The sequence below is a fragment of the Asterias amurensis genome, chromosome 6 (assembly GCF_032118995.1).
Source record: "Asterias amurensis chromosome 6, ASM3211899v1".
NCBI classification, from domain to species: Eukaryota; Metazoa; Echinodermata; class Asteroidea; order Forcipulatida; family Asteriidae; genus Asterias; species Asterias amurensis.
In genome coordinates, this window is record NC_092653.1 from 13610234 (window position 1) to 13627424 (window position 17191).

Sequence of the window (17191 nt, forward strand, 5' to 3'; positions counted from 1 at the left end):
ATGACTGTTTACAAGGTTTCATTTTAAAGGAACTCAACCGAACATTCAGAATTGGATATGCTCACAAAACCATGAAAACAGTTCCTGGCAGTGTAAGCACTTTGTATAATCCGCCATATACATTAACTGACAAACCTGTAGAAGTTTTAAATCGATCAGCCATGTAGGTCATGATGAGAAGATTGTGAAAAACCGATAAAAGATTTTGCATGACATCGATTTAAAAAAAAAAAAAAAAATACTAAAATCCTCATCACTGAGCGATAACCTCCAAATGGGAAACTAGTTTTATTTATTTCTCCTCAAATATAAAATTTCAGACAGAAATTCAAGGGATGTTTTCTACTATCATCATTAGACCGTGTAAGTTTTATGTAAATCTGTGATCTTCCCAATTCTGTAATGTTCCTTTAAAAATTAAGTACTGGGTGATCAGATTTCCATGCACAAAATTATCCTGATGTCGCCCCATAGGGTCATTTTATCACAAAATTTCAGTGGGTAATTTAATATTTCAAAAAGGTGAGCTTTGCTCAAAAAAAACTTTGTTACTTGGCGACATCAAAAAGATTTCTTTCCAATTGCTCCATAATAAAAAATACTACTAACATAATCTCGCTTTGGCATAAAACTATAACGGGTGATGCACAATCAAGTACACACCAGTCACAAGCACACAGTCTATACTCTAATTCTTTATGGCATACATGGCTAAAGCAAAAGGAATGAAAAAAAGATCCGCAGTAAATATAATCAGCCTTTTTGAGGTATGGCGAACGTGATAGGAGTGTACTGTTTGGTTTTGGGTGTCTATAGCACACACATTTACCCAAACCTTATAGTGTTGTAGCATAGTGTCCGCCATATCTCATAAAGGCTTATACTAATAAACTGCGCCAATAAAGTATCTAAACACTTACAGAATTGTTTTATTAATTTATTAGAACCTGAAATAGTATGCACAAACTTAGTTAATTATTTATTTCAATTCACAGTTATCCCCTGCGCATTATGACACCTCTATTTCAGGTACCGATATAGTGTCAAGATACTTTATTGGTGCAGTTTATATAACATCTTGCTATCATAAGGGAAACCATCCACTGATTATGTCCAAACAAGAACTATCTACTAACTTCAGTGGTGAACACAAAACTAAGACTTTTAAGTCAAATTATAAATTATTTTGATTAGAGTTGTAAGTAAGTTATTACTTGAATAGGCCTACCTATTAAGAAGGCCAGAAGCCTTGGTGGAAGACCTTCTTGCGTTGATTTGTCACAATTTTCCTCAAGATAGGGTGCTATCATCCACAAACCGCTATCACAACACGAACAGCTACACAAGAAGTTGGTGTCTTTTGAGAGCCGTTCTTGAATAATAGCCCCCTCTTATACAGAAAGTTATGATAAACCAACACAAGAAGGTAGACCAAGACTAGAAGTTCGCTCGGCCCCAGCGGCCAGGTCTATCCAGGACCGCTGGGATGGGCTAGTCAGCTTGCACAGATTCTTGTTCAGGAAGTACGTCATGTGTGCAGTGCATATGGGACCGAAAATTAACCAATGAGCGTGCTTAATTCCTTTGCCCATCCCAGCACCTTTGGTTAAGGCAAGGCGTTGGGGCCGAGCGAAGACTAGAAGGTAAAAAGCGGTGTAAATTCTTGGTCTCATGTTTGATTTCTGATATCTGAATATTAGGACCACTTTACTTACATTATTTTATTGGGTTGTAAGTGCCTTCCTGCCAATTAAAGGAACATGTTGCCTTGGATCGGAAGAGTTGGTCTATGAAAAGCGTTTGAAACCGTTTCTTTGATATGAAATGCATATGGTTAGAAAGATGTTTTAAATGTAGAATATAATGATCCACACAAGTATCACTCAATATTGCACGGTTTTCATTTTACGTCGCGAACTAACACGGTTGGTCATTTATGGGAGTCAAATTTTTGACTCCCATAAATGGCTGATCGTTTTCGTCGCTGAGGTAAAACAAAAACCACGCATTTTCGAGGCATATTTGTGTAGATCATTGTATTCTACTTTTACAACATCTTTCTAACCATACCGATTTTATAACAAGCGGTTACATAGTGCTTTTCAAAGACCAACTCGACCGATCCAAGGCAACATGTTCCTTTAATACTATACACAAACAAAATTGTTTGGCAATATTTGGACCGACACGTGATACCAGTTAAAACATACCACATGATTTGTAATGATATTGGCTGGTTACCTGTGAACTTTTGCTTAGTTCATAAATTTATAGTAACCCGTAGTTGATCAATGAACTAGGTACAGTTTCAAAGAGCTGCTTCAAAAGCTCAACAAGTAGTACGAATATGCTTACCAGAAAAAGGTTGTGAGCCAAAATACCATTCAAATCCTAGCTTAGCAGAATTTTTTGAAATAATAATTTATGCACAATTTTATTAAAGGCACTGGACATGACGCTATCGGAAATTACTCAAAATAATTGTTTGCATACAATGGAGAGATTCTGATAGTGTAAAACATAGTGAGAAACGGTTCCCTCTAGAGTAACTCAGTTTCCACTAAAATATTTGAATTTGATTCAGAGACCTCAGAATTAGATTTTGAGGTCTCACAATTGAGCATCTGAAAGCACACAACTTCGTGTGACAAGGGTGTTTTTTCTTCCATTAGTATCTTGCACCTTCGACGGCTGATTGAGCTCAAATTTTCACAAGTTTGTTATTTTATGCATATGTTGAGATACACCAAAGTGAGAAGACTGGTCTTTGACAATTACCAAAGGTCATCCCTGCCTTTAATCACACATTTCTGCTCAACCTGTTTTACTAGTCATTTTACTGCTCAAAACCACCCAGCCATTTACTCACTTGACCACCCATGATCGTCAATATACAAGAAAATAATCACATCAATCAAAAGATTATAATTTATTGATTTCTAGATTTTGCATAAATCCAGTGGACTTTTCTCCGTCCTTGATCAGCGAGTAAATGAATAACATTGAATGGAAGTCAAAGATATTGACAAAATAAAAAGGGAGACTGCCAACATAGGGCTAGACAGCTCGATTGGAAGAGTGGCAGCACGTTAATCTGGAGGTCAGTGATTCAAGTCCTGCTCTTGTCAATTTGTCTTTGTTCAGCCCCAAAACATTGAGTTTGCTTTTGAGTGCTAATGGGTTGAAGGCACTGCACAGGTTTGGTAATTTGCAACTTAGTATTCTCACTTGGTGTATCCCAACATATGCATAAAATAACAAAGCTGTGAAAATTTCAACTCAATTGGTTGTCAAAGTTGCACGACAACAATGACAGAAAAGACACCCTTTTTACACACATTTGTGTGCTTTCGGATGCCGAATGAAAGGCTTCAGACCTTTGATCAGATTCAAATATTTTAATGAGAAATTACTTCTTTCCCAGAAAATATGTTTTATTCAAAAGGAGTCGTTTCCCACAATGTTTTATACAATCAACCGCTCTCCATTGCTCATAAGGTTTATCGCGATTCAGAAACGCAACGCATTGTGGGAAGGAATATGGGGCGGTTTCTATGCAGTTTCTACGACTCGCGCACGCAACGCCTATACCTTTGTGTGGGTTCAACAGCGCCCTCTCTTGATATTTTGCTATTCGCGATAAACCTTATTACCAAGTAAGTATTTATGCTCACAACTATTTTGAGTAATTACCAGTAGTGTTCAGTGCCTTCAAACACTACAAAAAATGGGCACTTTTCTGCCGTTGGATGAAAGTTTCTGCCTATCTCATTCCTTACTCAGTGGCGGTCGTGAGGAGATGGCGCCCACCATCGACAGTGATGAGTTCTCCGGTGACAAACGACGAGTCGTCGGATGCTAGGAATGCTATCACCTTGGCCACCTCGTCCACGGTGCCTACTCGGCCCATGGCATGTGTGTGCGTGCATTTCTCCAGAAACTAGCGTAAAAAACGTTAAAGAAATTTTCTAAATACATTGAATTGGCAGGTTTTATAGCAACAGTTGTTACTATTTGTAATTTCCTCACTATTAAAGGCAGTGGACACTATTGGTAATTGTCAAAGACTAGCCTTCACAGTTGGTGTATCTCAACATATGCATAAAATAACAAACCTGTGAAAATTTGAGCTCAATCGGTCATCGAACTTGCGAGATAATAGTGAAAGAAAAAACACCCTTGTGACACGAAGTTGTGTACGTTTAGATGGTTGATTTCGAGACCTCAAGTTCTAAATCTGAGGTCTCGAAATCAAATTCTTGGAAAATTACTTCTTTCTCGAAAACTATGGCACTTCAGAGGGAGCCGTTTCTCACAATGTTTTATACCATCAACCTCTCCCCATTACCTGTCACCAAGAAAGGTTTTATGATAATTATTTTGAGTCATTACCAATAGTGTCCACTGCCTTTAAAACAATGGTTTTAGCCATACATATCATTGCCCAGTGTCACTGCTCTGCTTACTGTTTTAAGCAAATAATCGGCGCTTGCAGAAGCAGGGAATGATGTGCTTACGTCAAGAGTATTACACGGGTTAGCGACAAATTTTGGCTTGAGCATGTGCGTACTCCACGTATGTAACTAGGCAGAATTTCACCCCTTGCAGGTAAGCAGAGAATGGTGAACGTTTAAAGTGCAAAATTCAGCGGTAAGCAGAGCTATGCAACTGGGCCCAGGTGTACAGGTGAAAGCAAATTTAAATTGTGTAAATGTCTTCATACATACATGTATATTGGTAATGACCCCCGAAATACTTTGTGTAATTTCTATCCCACAGCCTCGTCATCAAAATGGTAATGGAAGTAAGCATCATGTGAAACCATTAATCTAAATGAAAATGCCTCCATTGATAAAAATTTCAAATTTTCATGGTTTCCGTTTGTCAATGCTGCGGCCGGCCAGAGATGCGTTTGGTACCCGTCACCTCACTAAACATGGTGGGTTCAACATTCTTTATGAAAATTTGGAAAATGTTGGGCTGTTAATAATAAGACACTATGTGTGCGTTAATAATAATAAGACACTATGGGTGCTTCCCCAGTTCGACCCCAGTCTGCCCCCCGTACGTTCGAATACCTTTGACGTCATACCAGGGGCTCACCGCTGGGTTGACACGGGGAAGCTAATCAAACGCACCCATTATCAGGCATAATTTATTGGGTCCTTGGGAAAAAGTATGAATATTTTATAGAGTAAGGACTGAGCTACATGTACACATTGTGTAGGCTCTGACATATGGCAGAAAAAAAACCTAAAAACTAGGGCAGACTTTTTAGTAGGAAAATATCATGCCTCTTTTATTCAGCTCCAACCTTCACAGGTTAGTTTAACTGTATCTTTCATAAACAAATTTCCTATAAATAAGCATCACATCAACATCCAATCTATGACCCTAATGTTAAAGGGACACGTTGCTTAAGATTTGGCGAGTTGGTATATGAAAAGCGTTCAAAAACAGTTTGTTATAAAATGCATAAGGGTGGAAAGATATTTTATAAGTAGGATACAAAGATCCACACAAAAATGCCTCAAAATTGCACGGTTTTCCTAATGCATTGTGAACTATTGAATCCACAATGGCCAACCGTGTTAGTTCGCAAAATAAAAGGAAAACTGTGCAATTTCGAGACTTGCGTGGATCATTATATTCTACTTTTAGTAGACGGTCGGTCATTTATGGGAGTCCAAGTTTTTTACTCCCATAAACGGCCGACCGTGTTATTTCGCAAAGAAAAGGAAAGCCACGCAATTTCGAGGCAAACTTGTGTGGACCATTGTATTCCACTTTCAAAAACATCTTTCCAACCATATGCATTTCTCAACAAACGGTTTCAAATGCTTTTCACAGACCAACTCGCCCGATCCAAGGCAATGTTTCCCTTTAAGTTGAACACCTACCGCTTCGTACTGTTGGTCATTCATCCCTGCTGACCTGTGTACCTCAGTCAATATTACTCCAGGGCTGTCAAGTAAAAGATAATCATTACAATTATTTAAAGGAACATTAGAGAATTGGTTTTGCTAAAAAAAAGAAAAATAGTTGCTGGCAATGTAAACACTCTATGTAATCCACCACAAACATGAACTGACCAACCTGGAGTTTGAGATTGATCGGCCATCTGGGTCACAAGAAAATCATTAAAAAAGAAACTGAATACACATTTTGCATGACATCGATGCAAAAACAATACAATATACAATACAGTACAATGGGTTTTTATATAGCGCCATTTCATTTAGACCACAGCGCTTTAGACAAACAATAGCAATGCAGATAATACAACAAATGAACAATAAAGCATGAAAACAGACACTACGAAGATGGTTCCACAGTCCTGGAGCGGCTAAGGAAAATGATTTATATGCAGCGGATTGAAGAGATTTGCTGCTTAGTTTATTTTCAGCGAGACAGGTTTTGTCTGATGCTGAACGAAGCCCAGCCCTGGTTTGAATGTGAAAAGAAAACAAGATGCAAGATATGCTGGTGCAAGTCCATTTAAGCATTTATACACATGCACCAATATTTTGAATTGAATGTGCTCTTTCACCGGGAGCCAATGTAGCTTTTTGAGAGAAGGAGTTGCATGATCATGTTTAGATGCACACAATATTAGTTTGGCAGCCCAATTCTGAAGATGTTGAAGTCTATTAATTTGAGTTGTGTTTGCTCCAAGTAAAAGTGCGTTGCCATAGTCCAATCGTGAAAGAACAAGAGACCTTTTAACACTGCTACATGTGTCAACGTCTAGAAACCTTCTTATACGTGTAATGTTACGCAGATGGTATGACACAGACCTAGACATTGATGAGACATAGACATCAAGATTGTTAACCCTTTGCACGCTATCGGCGACCACAGTCGCCAAGCGTGTTTATTCCCAGCGCTCTGTCGGCGACTCCAGTCGCCCAGCTGTACTGCGAGAAAAAAGATGAGGAATTCTGAGAAACTATTGACCCCTGACCCTCATCCAGCTGCATGTATCTAGCTGTACATGTGTGCAACGATATTTCTTCTGGAAAAACGATCTTGTTGTCCCAAATTTTCTCACAGTTTCCGATCAAAAGCTGTACGCTAAGACAAATGGCGAACACAATGGACGTCCATGCAGCATTCCCGGAAAGTTTTCAGGACTCGGACTCCGGAGAATCAGACTTTAAGGAGTTTTTTTTTAGAGATTCTGATGTGTTAAGAATGCTGTACATGTACTGTGTACGTTTACTGTGTATGTGTCAACGATAACGATGTACATGAACACGACAATGGGTCTGATATGGCAGCAGCGATGGGTCTGGACGATGGCCCCCCAAAAAAAATCGACAGCAACTAGGCTTGGCGGCCGGTGATAGAATAGTGGTAATGAAACAAACGTTTCTTGGTTATTCTTTATCCCAAAAACATAACGTTTACTGCATTAGATGGGAAATAAAATACTGAGTATAAAACTTATTTTGCAATTTAGCCCAAAACACTTTCTTCACAGAGTAAAGGTCTTGAGGAAAAATGTATGTGCATTTTAGTAGCGCCACACAGGAAATGCAGCGCCAGGAGAATACTGTGTGTACAGCCTCGTAGCGTGCTAAGGGTTAAAGACAATGCCAAGGTTCCGAACAGTTTTAGTGGGTGTGATAATTTCATCTCCAGTTTGCAGTTGAACACTGGGCATGAGGCGATTAAAATGACTAAAATGCTCACTGAGCGATTAAGTCCAAACTCAAAATAAGCTAATTTATTTCTCATCAAATATGAGATTTCAGACAGAAATAGTTCATCGGGGGATGTTTTCTACTATCATAACTATGTTGAGATACACCAAGTGAGAAGACTGGTCTTTCACAATTACCAATACTATAGTGTCCAGTGTCTTTAATACAACTACATAGCTTTAAGAATTAATCAAGGTGAATTTACTCACTTAACAGAGTTGACACGAACTCCGTGTGGGGCCAAATCTGTGAGTGTAAAAAAAAAATGGGAGAAAGAAATATCAAGTTTTGGCTGAATGGTCAACTAGTGTCCATCAGACTCGATTCCTGATGGCTGAATCATCAGAGTGTGGGTTCGATTCCAACTCATGACACTTATTACAAATAAAAACAATTTATATTGCGCCAAGTCCATCGAAAGCAATGCTCCATGGCGCAAACAAAAATCACAGAAAAAGCAACGAGGTAGGCCTATACAAATAAGTTTAAAGTCAGCAAAGGATTTCAAGCGAAAATTGACAAGCAACAATATAGAAACGAACAATATACAATGGAAATATACAATATGCAATATTTTAAAACGCAAAGGAAGTGTGAAGACAGACCAGCTGTGACCACAATAAATAATTGTAAGAAGAGACACACACCAAAACGTAACTCCAGAAAAAAAAGAATAAATTAAAGAGTGGAAAACAAGTGCTTTAAAAGACACATAAAGGGATAATAACAACCACAACAAAAACTACAAAAACATGGAGCACAGATACAGATGTGTTTTCCGTGATCGTGAGCTCAGGAAACATTATTGTGTCTTACGGCCACAGCGCACAAGGCAGTTCCAGACAATCTCTGTGAAGGAAAGGCATTCACATACATTCTTGAGGATCGTAAGACTTAGCTGGAAAAATTATCCATGTGCTACCATTAAAGTGGTCCTGTAGCATGCACTACAGTTGGTCGACTCCAAGTTGGCTATCAGGTTAAAGTTGTCTCGTGTGACAAGGCCCTTATAGCACAACCTTCTCTCTCACATTCATGCTTGTGAAAACTCTCACTCTCACACTCACACAAATCACGCATAGATGTTTTTCTTACCATGTGCGCTGTTCAATGTCAGCGAGTCTATAGCACTCTTAGACATGCAGTAGGTCAATATCCAAGGAAACTGTCAAAGGGAAAAAAACAAAACAATATTTATAAAATATTGCATCAAACAATTAGGGCAGAATTTCATGGATCTGCCTTACCGTCAAATTCTGAGCTGATGATCACCATTCTCTGCTAACTGTGCATGGGGAGAATTTCAGCAAATTTCTGTATGCGAAGAATGCCTAGTAACGCAAGCTTGCAAGCAAAAACTCCTACAAAAAATGCGGAATTCCCTACTTTTGTAAGCCCCGATTCTTTGCTTACGGTAAGCAGGGTCATGAAACTAAGCCACACTAGCCAATACACCTAACGGATTCTTCACAGGATTCGCGGGGGATTCTTCCGACAAGAAGGAAAGACTGTGTTTAAGACACGGGTGAATATTGGTAATTATCAAAGACCACTCTTCTCACTTTGTGTATCTCAACATAAGCATATAACACAAATAACAAACATGTGAAAATTTAAACTCAATTGGTTGTGTAAGCTAACAATAAAATAAAAACACCCTTGTCACACAAGGTTGTGTGCTTTCAGATGCTTGATTTCGAGACCTCAAAATCTAATTATGAGGTATCGAAACCTAATTCGTGGAAAATAACTTTTTTCTCAAGTACTACATGTACGTTGCTTCAGAGGGAGCTGTTTCTCACAATATTTGATAGTATCAACAGCTCCCCATTACTCGCTACCAAGTATTGTTTTATGCTAATAATTAATTACCAATCGTGTCCACTGCCTTCTGGAGTATGGGGTCATTTAGAGAGGGGGAACACCCTCCATCACATATCAGGCATGGTATAGCTGAATAGTGTTGTGGCCGTGCAGTTACGAGCACAGAATTCAATCTATGGTGTTTCTGATCAGCATAGTTTGGGTTTGAGTCCCATGTCATGACAATTTTAAGCAAGGCACTTAACTACAGCTTCGTCCTTCGGATGGGACGTAAAGCCGTTGGTCATGTGCGTTGTGTAAAAAATAAAAACATAAAAGAACCCAGTGCACTCATCAAAAGGGCCCCCGTGCCCCCTGTCAATCTTGGCTCTCATTGCGTTCCAATCAACATTGAGCGGCAAGACGGGGGACGGGGGAGAGAATGTTTAGTGTCTGGAGGAAGTGGACAGGGAATGTTTATTTTAGCATAGGGAATGGGTGGCCAAGGCGTTTTGGCCTTGATTGTAGCCCATGTTGGCGGTCTCCCTATTTTGTCAATATCTTTGTTCCAAGGTGCCACTCATACTGTATTTTTGGGGGCTTAACCATAGAGAATATTTTCTTAAGCTACAAAATGTTTATATTCAGTTAAAGAGTTTTGAAAGGTAATACTTACAGGCATCACACCGTTCACACTGGAAACATTCACAATAGCACCTGAAACCAGAAACACATGGCAAATTAACTCTACTTTGTCATTGGTTTGAAGCAATATTTACCTTTATTATTGACAAACATCTTTTTACTACAAATGCAACAATACAATTAGTGGCAATAACAGGAAGACGAGGAAACAAGAATTTTTTTTAAGTTTTAGATGTTGCAGGAAAACCCCAATGGTGAAAACCCATCCAATTGCCTCTGCTTTTTTCCCCCGAATTCTGCGCTTGTGATCACCAATCCCCGCTTACAGGATAAGTGCCAAATTTCTTTGCTAGCTGTGTAAGCGGGGAATGCTTAGAAACATGAACTACGCTCACACACAAGCGAAAACTCCCTGCTAGCCTGGGCCCAATTTCATGGCTCTGCTTACCGCCGAATTCTGCGCTTACGATCGAGATTCCCCGCTTACGTGCAAGCGCCGAATTTCTGCGCTAGCCTTGTAAGCGTAGAATGACTAGTAACGTTGAGTACGCACGCGCAGAAGCCCAAATTCGCCGCTAACCCGTGAAATACGCTTGCCGTAAGCACAGAATTCCCTGCTTCCGTAAGCGCCGATTCTGTGCTTACGGTAAGCAGAGCCATGAAATTGGGCCCTGTTGCTTGCCATAAGCACGAAACTCCCTGCTTCCCCTTGTAAAAAAGTACAATGGTTTTTACCATGGTAACCATGGTTTTATGATGGTTACCATGGTTAATCCATGGTAGTGTTCTCATTGGTGGTGCTTCTATGGTTATACCATGGTTGTACCATGTTTTTATCATGGCTGTGATGGTAGATCGATGGTATCTATGGTACACCTATGGTTTTATGATGGTTACCATGGTTAGTCCATGGTAAAACCATAGTAGTGTTCTCATTGGCGGAACTTCTATGGTTGTACCATGACTCTTTGCTTACAGTTAGCAGAGCCATGAAAATGCGCCTGGGTGTAGGAAATGACAGCCAAATACACACATGCAAGGTGCCAGTTTGAGGCACGACTTCAAACTCCGTGTCAACAGTGATAAAAATTTAAAAGAAACCACTGATGAGCAAACCTGATTAACAAAATTGTATCCCCTACAATTTAGCACAACTAAAAAGACAATAGTTCATTAAACATACCCTTTGTTTTAATGAGGTGGGGTCTCAACAGATGCGTGAGCTGCAGTGGTGCACGGACATTCAAGTCAAATGTCTTGTCAAACTGCTCCAAGGTACAGGCTTCTATTCCAGCAGGGTATGCCAACCCAGCATTGTTCACCTGGTAAAAGAACAATAACATGCATTTACATCTTTGTCAACAACTCACACCTCTAGAACATCAGTAGGGTGTCGCGGCCGAGTGGTTAAGAGCATCGAATTCAAGTTCTCGTGCTAATTCACCGGAGTGTGGGTTCGACCCGGTCGTGACACTTGTGTCCTTGAGCAAGATACTTTACTATTATTGCTTCTCTTCACCCCGGGGTATAAATGGGTACCTGCGAGGGTAGAGGTTGATAGTGTGAATGAAAAGCTTTCGGAGTGCCACGGCAGCTCGGGGCTGTATACTCCCTAATGGGAGCTGAGAAAGATTAAAGGGATGTTTATTGGCCCAATGACCAGGGGACTAATGTAAAGCGCATTGATACGGTTTATTGTGAAATGCGCTATATTAGAACTTGTTATTATTATTATTATTATTATCAGGCCTCCAAAAAAACCAGGATATCAACAGCAATTGACCTGGTGCCCTGAGCTTTTGTGTGGTGCCCTCGCCATTGTTCCAATACAATGTTACATTTTCCTCATAGAGGTAGTGCCCCCCTTATCAGAGGGGTTCAAGGCCTTGGGAGAGGTTCAAGGTATTGCAAGTGAAGGGCTTAGTCTAACCATGGCCCAACAGACTTAAAGCCATTGGACACTTTCTGTAAACAGTACTGTACCTAGGCAAACACTTTGTGTATCACAAATTCTATATCACAAAACAAACCTGTGAAAATTTAGGCTCAATCGGTCATCGGATTCGGGAGAAACTAACAGGAAAACCCACCCTGTTTTCCGCGCATTACGCCTTGTCATGACATGTGTTTAAAAGAAATCCGTAATAAAGCCGTAATTCTCGATTGCTTTAATGTTTTCTCAAAAAGTAAAGTGTTTCATGGAATAATATTTCAAGAGAACTTGTTCACCACTACCTTGTGTAAACCCTGTAAGTTATTTGTAAATCTGTGAACTTTCATTTTGTTTTCTGTTCCGAATATGTGTAATGGCTTTAAACAGATCCAGCTTTGTGATTCTCAGGCCTGGTATTACATCATTTTTAGGGCAAGGCCACTTTGGCCTTCGATAGGTGCAAATTTTGAAGGGCACCAAGGCCAATGGAAAGGGCACCCAGGCCAAACAGAATTTTTTTTAAGGGCACGGAGGCCAAATAATTTTTAAACTAGCGATATTTACAAAACAAGAAAACTGAAGCAAAGCACAAACATTTAAGCTCACAAGGTTAAATGTGTCCGGGTGTTAAAACCAATCCTAAACAATGAAATATGTATTTAAAAAAAACTTGCTCTTTTAATTTTATAAAAAAGAAATTATTTTAAATCCTGGACGATCTTCAAATTATGAAAATCATTTCTCTGCACTATCGTAAAATTGTGCAAAATATTCGTACCTGTCGGCAGATTGTGCACACCATTCCTGCACTCGTCAAATTGCGCAAACTATTTCCTGATGCAATTGCACAAACTGATCCGTACAACGATCGGCGAGTGCACAAACTATTCTTGTAAGATTGTCTGATTGTGCAAACAATTTCAGCATAAAAAAACCACTGCTACATATAAAAAGTACTCTTTGTGCAGCATGATCGCCCAATAGATTTGCGTCCATCTATATTTCTTATCCTGCTTTCCGCTCGGTCTTGACAGTCCTCTGAAAGCAAGGTTTGTTAGACTTAGTTCCAAGTCTGCGATTGTGCGGTTTAGTCGTCCTGATAGCAGATACATTCTTGCCTGAAACAGCGCCCTCTTTGATTAACCACAGTCTCAGACTTGAAAATAGTCTACACGTTCATCGGCTAAAAATATAGTCAGGTTGCCTTGCCACACAGAGAAAAAATGCATGCAAAATTCCGTTACAAAAAAAGCTGACTTCGGGGTACAAGCCGCTGTGCATGTTTTTATATGATGAAAAGATCGAGGCTGGGTGGTGAAGTTTTGTTGTGTTGTGGTCGCTTCGTTCGGTGGCTGCACAGGATGCTACGGTGTGGATTAATTCGCGGCACGATCAGGCTGCAGTGGATCTTGGATTTTAAGGTGAAAAGGGCACTACGGCCATTGGGGAAAAGGGCACGGCAAACTTGGCCGTAATGTTTGGTTATTTTCAAGGGGCATCACGACCACTTGAAGGGCAACGACGGCATTGGTCGTCGTGGCCGCCGTGAAATTCCAGCCCTGGATTCTGATGGATTCAGGGTTGCTTTAATCACTCACTCACCAGTACATCTATCTGTCCAAAGTGCTCCAAGGTTCGGTCAGCAATTCTCTTCACATCCTCCTCTTTCCACAGGTCTGCCACAGTCAGAAGAATCTACAATGAACATGAACACCAGAAAAAGGGTTTTATAGCGCTGTTCCTGCCGAATTCCAGATTCACAACATTCATGTCGCCATTTTGAAAGGCGCCCTCTGTATTCGGTGTTGTATGGCGAGACGGTAAAACGAGAAAAGAGTTCCCAACACTCAACAAATGAACACACTACAGTCAGTTTTTACTTTCTGGTGATTCAAGATCCTTATTATTTTCAGAATTAAGCCTTGCCTACTATATTCACCTTTTATAACTTTAAAACAGTAAACTATGCTTTACCTTAGCGAAACTGAGAATAGAAGTGTCAATTGTTACGGAGAGAGGTTGAAAACTGTATTTCACTACGGTCTCGACATCCGGGATACTGTCCTTGTCAAGAGGGGGCGCTATACACAAATAGGGGGTGATTTTGGCACTAACAAGCGCTTTACCACATCCCCAAGGGTGTATCCAAGGGCTCGTTATTTTTTTTCCTGTAAGGTGTGTTGAGCTACGTTTTGAAGTATGAGATCTGTTCCTTTAAAGTTAGCACCATGTAATGGTTTACTAGGTGCTGTGGTGCAATATGCTGCCTATCAGAACAGGAACACCCTAGGTGACTCCTTCTCTTTACGGTAAAGTGCACTTTTTGAAAGTGTTCTTTTGCGTGCATTACACAACACTATAGGAATGCAGGACGCAGCAATAGGCCTTTCTAGTAACACAAGTGCACAACTGAGAATTGAGAGGGAGAAGTATCTGTTCTTCAGCCCTGTTTTAAAGTTTTGATCTGTATTTATTCCCTCATTGGAATTGGAACTGAATTTTAATATTGTCCACAACTGAAACAAACTGAAACTGCAAGCAGAGTTTTATTCTGGTAACAAGTGGACCACCCAATTGCAACATGACAATGAACATTACCTGTTCCCTTTCCCCCTGCCAAAAAAACACTCCCTCCCTCGTCCCCCGGTCAATTTTGATGAGAGTGCATCCTGAGCAATGAGAACCAACATTGAAACCTTGGGGCATGGGTGTCACCATTATTTGAGTTTTGCAAACACCTATCCTTAAATCTCTCGTGAACTTTTGCAAATGGTGACCCTGGTCAAAAACTAACACCACTGAAACCACAGACAAGAAATAATCGAAACGACTGACAAGAAAGCGACTTATGAATACAAGAAAATTACATTTATTTTAAATTAATAACTTAACGAAAATTATGTTAAACTCTCTTGGTTCGACTAGTGAATCCTTTCACATTCAGTTTCGGTTATAACACCCTAATTTTAAATACAATGCTTGGTGAAACACGATTGATTAACTCTTTACGGAGGAGTTCAACTCCATTTTCCTAAGTGTTGGGCAACAAAAAATACTCACAAATTTTGGCTGAGGAAATCTGCACCTACGTTGGCAGTTCCTTTAATGGCAACTATGCGCAATCGGTACGGTTGTAGGGCGAGGGCCCATCGCATAATTCGCACATTGACAACTTTCGCCTTTTGCATGAAAATGAGTGGTTGATGGTCGGTTTCAACTACGAACGGTTTTCCATACAGGTACGTCTGATACTTTTGCACTCCCCATACTAACGCTAAGCATTCTTTCTTGATGGAAGATACAAATACATGGGGATAAATGGGATTGTAGATAATTACTCGATCTCCCACCTGTTGTAGGGACAAGACTAAATGCTATGATTATCACAGCTTAGAGGAATGCAGGAATTCATCAAAAGAAAACAATACTTTTGAGCAAAAAATCCCACTGTTTTTGTTACTTTCAGTAATTATGGTGTTTTTAATGAGAGAACGCCTTATATCACAAGGGCAGGTAGGCCACTTCTAGGTGAGGGCTATCTCTTGACCGATTTGGGTTGTCTACCCTAATCAACTGTCACCAGAGACATGTTCCCACCTACATGCACGTGTACCCCTGGGGCTGAAACAGAGCTACTCACTCAACAGTCCAAGGATCTAGTCATGGGTCTCATACACTAGGAGACTTGCTGGCAGAGCAGAATGCACTGCCCACCTTTTACGAAGCAACTATGAGTGCCTTGCTTCTGGGCATCAGTGTCTGACAGGATTTGAACCCACACTCTGCTGCTAACAAACAACACTAGAGCTTGGGTCCGGTAAACTAGACCGCTCAAACACAACACTCCATATTGCAATGGATTGTCTCTGACTTTACCTTGTCTTTAGGTAGTCCTTTCTGTTGGCATTCCTTAGATACTTCCTCAAGGTTCTTCTCTCTGCGTCCAGTCAGGGAGACATAGCACCCTAACGAGGCAAAGTGCCTTGCTGTTTCAGCTCCAATGCCAGACGTTGACCCTGGGGAGAAAAAGTGTTCCAAAAATGTACAGAAATTTTTTTTTAAAGTCATGAAGGTTTTTTCACAGAACTCAAGAAATTACTGAGCATACACATGTACAGTGCTTGAAACTATATGAAGGGTTAAAACAAATTATCTTCTTTATCCCTCATAGATTCCAATCCCAGCAAATCTTAAAAATTAATTACATTCACAATCTAGGCCTAAAACAACAACAAGTCAACAACCATGACAACAACAACGAATTAGACGACGCTCTCCCGACCTCCTTGTCAAGTTCCCCAGCAGAAGTTTCATGACAGGAGGGAGGAAAACCTACCATGTACCAAGTACCAAGTACCAAGCTTGTACCAAGAACTCAAATAAGTCTGAATGTGAAGCTGCATTAGTTATAAATTAAAAACAAGGGCATGAAAAAGAGGGGAAGTTTTGGGTACGGCGCCAGCACTTTTTTATTCGATATGAAATAAAAATACAGTATCAAGCTAATTTTACTTCCAGAATCTACTAGTACTTCTGATTTACCTCAACTCAACATGTCAATCATCATCAATGACTAATGAGAACTGAGATATCCCTTCCTTATTAATCCTTGCTCATGTTTAGTGGCTATTTGTAAAATTGAGTGAACAAGTGGTGGCGCCATACCTGATACAGAAATTTTTCCAATTCTTGTAACCATAGAACCTACCAAATTAGAAGTCATTACATTTTGTAAAGTTACAACAATGTTCCATAAACGCACATTGTTCGTGCATGGAAGTTCTAGTTCTACCTCCATGCATGGTATGTGAATGGCAAATGCAAAAGCAACGGATTTGTTTACCTCTTCAAACACAAGTTTTAGTAAAGTAATCCGTTATTTTCATCCGGATCAACAAAGTATAAAATTAAGAACTGTCATGAAAAACTCACCTGTTATCAGGGCCACTTTGCCTTTCAATGAACTCATGGTCGAGTCTCTAAAGAAGTGAAACTGATTACTCCGAGTCTTTGGGGATGAAAATAATGAGCCAAATCTGACACGATCACGACAGTGGGTGGCACTGAAAGCCGAGAGTCACATCACATGCACAGTTTGGCCCTT

At 40.0% G+C, this 17191-nt stretch overlaps 1 protein-coding gene across 1 annotated transcript; it reads right to left on the reverse strand.

The window, feature by feature from the left end:
- Positions 1–2048: 2048 nt before the first annotated feature.
- On the reverse strand, positions 2049–17191 carry LOC139937972 (3-oxoacyl-[acyl-carrier-protein] reductase FabG-like). The gene is made up of 9 exons (XM_071933288.1): positions 17020–17191; positions 15964–16103; positions 13690–13782; positions 11338–11476; positions 10186–10226; positions 8802–8871; positions 7916–7952; positions 5901–5964; positions 2049–3940 (listed from the first exon to the last, which is right to left on the reverse strand). The coding sequence occupies exons 1-9, from the start codon at positions 17054–17056 to the stop codon at positions 3776–3778; spliced, it is 786 nt and encodes a 261-aa protein (XP_071789389.1). The 5' UTR covers positions 17057–17191; the 3' UTR covers positions 2049–3775.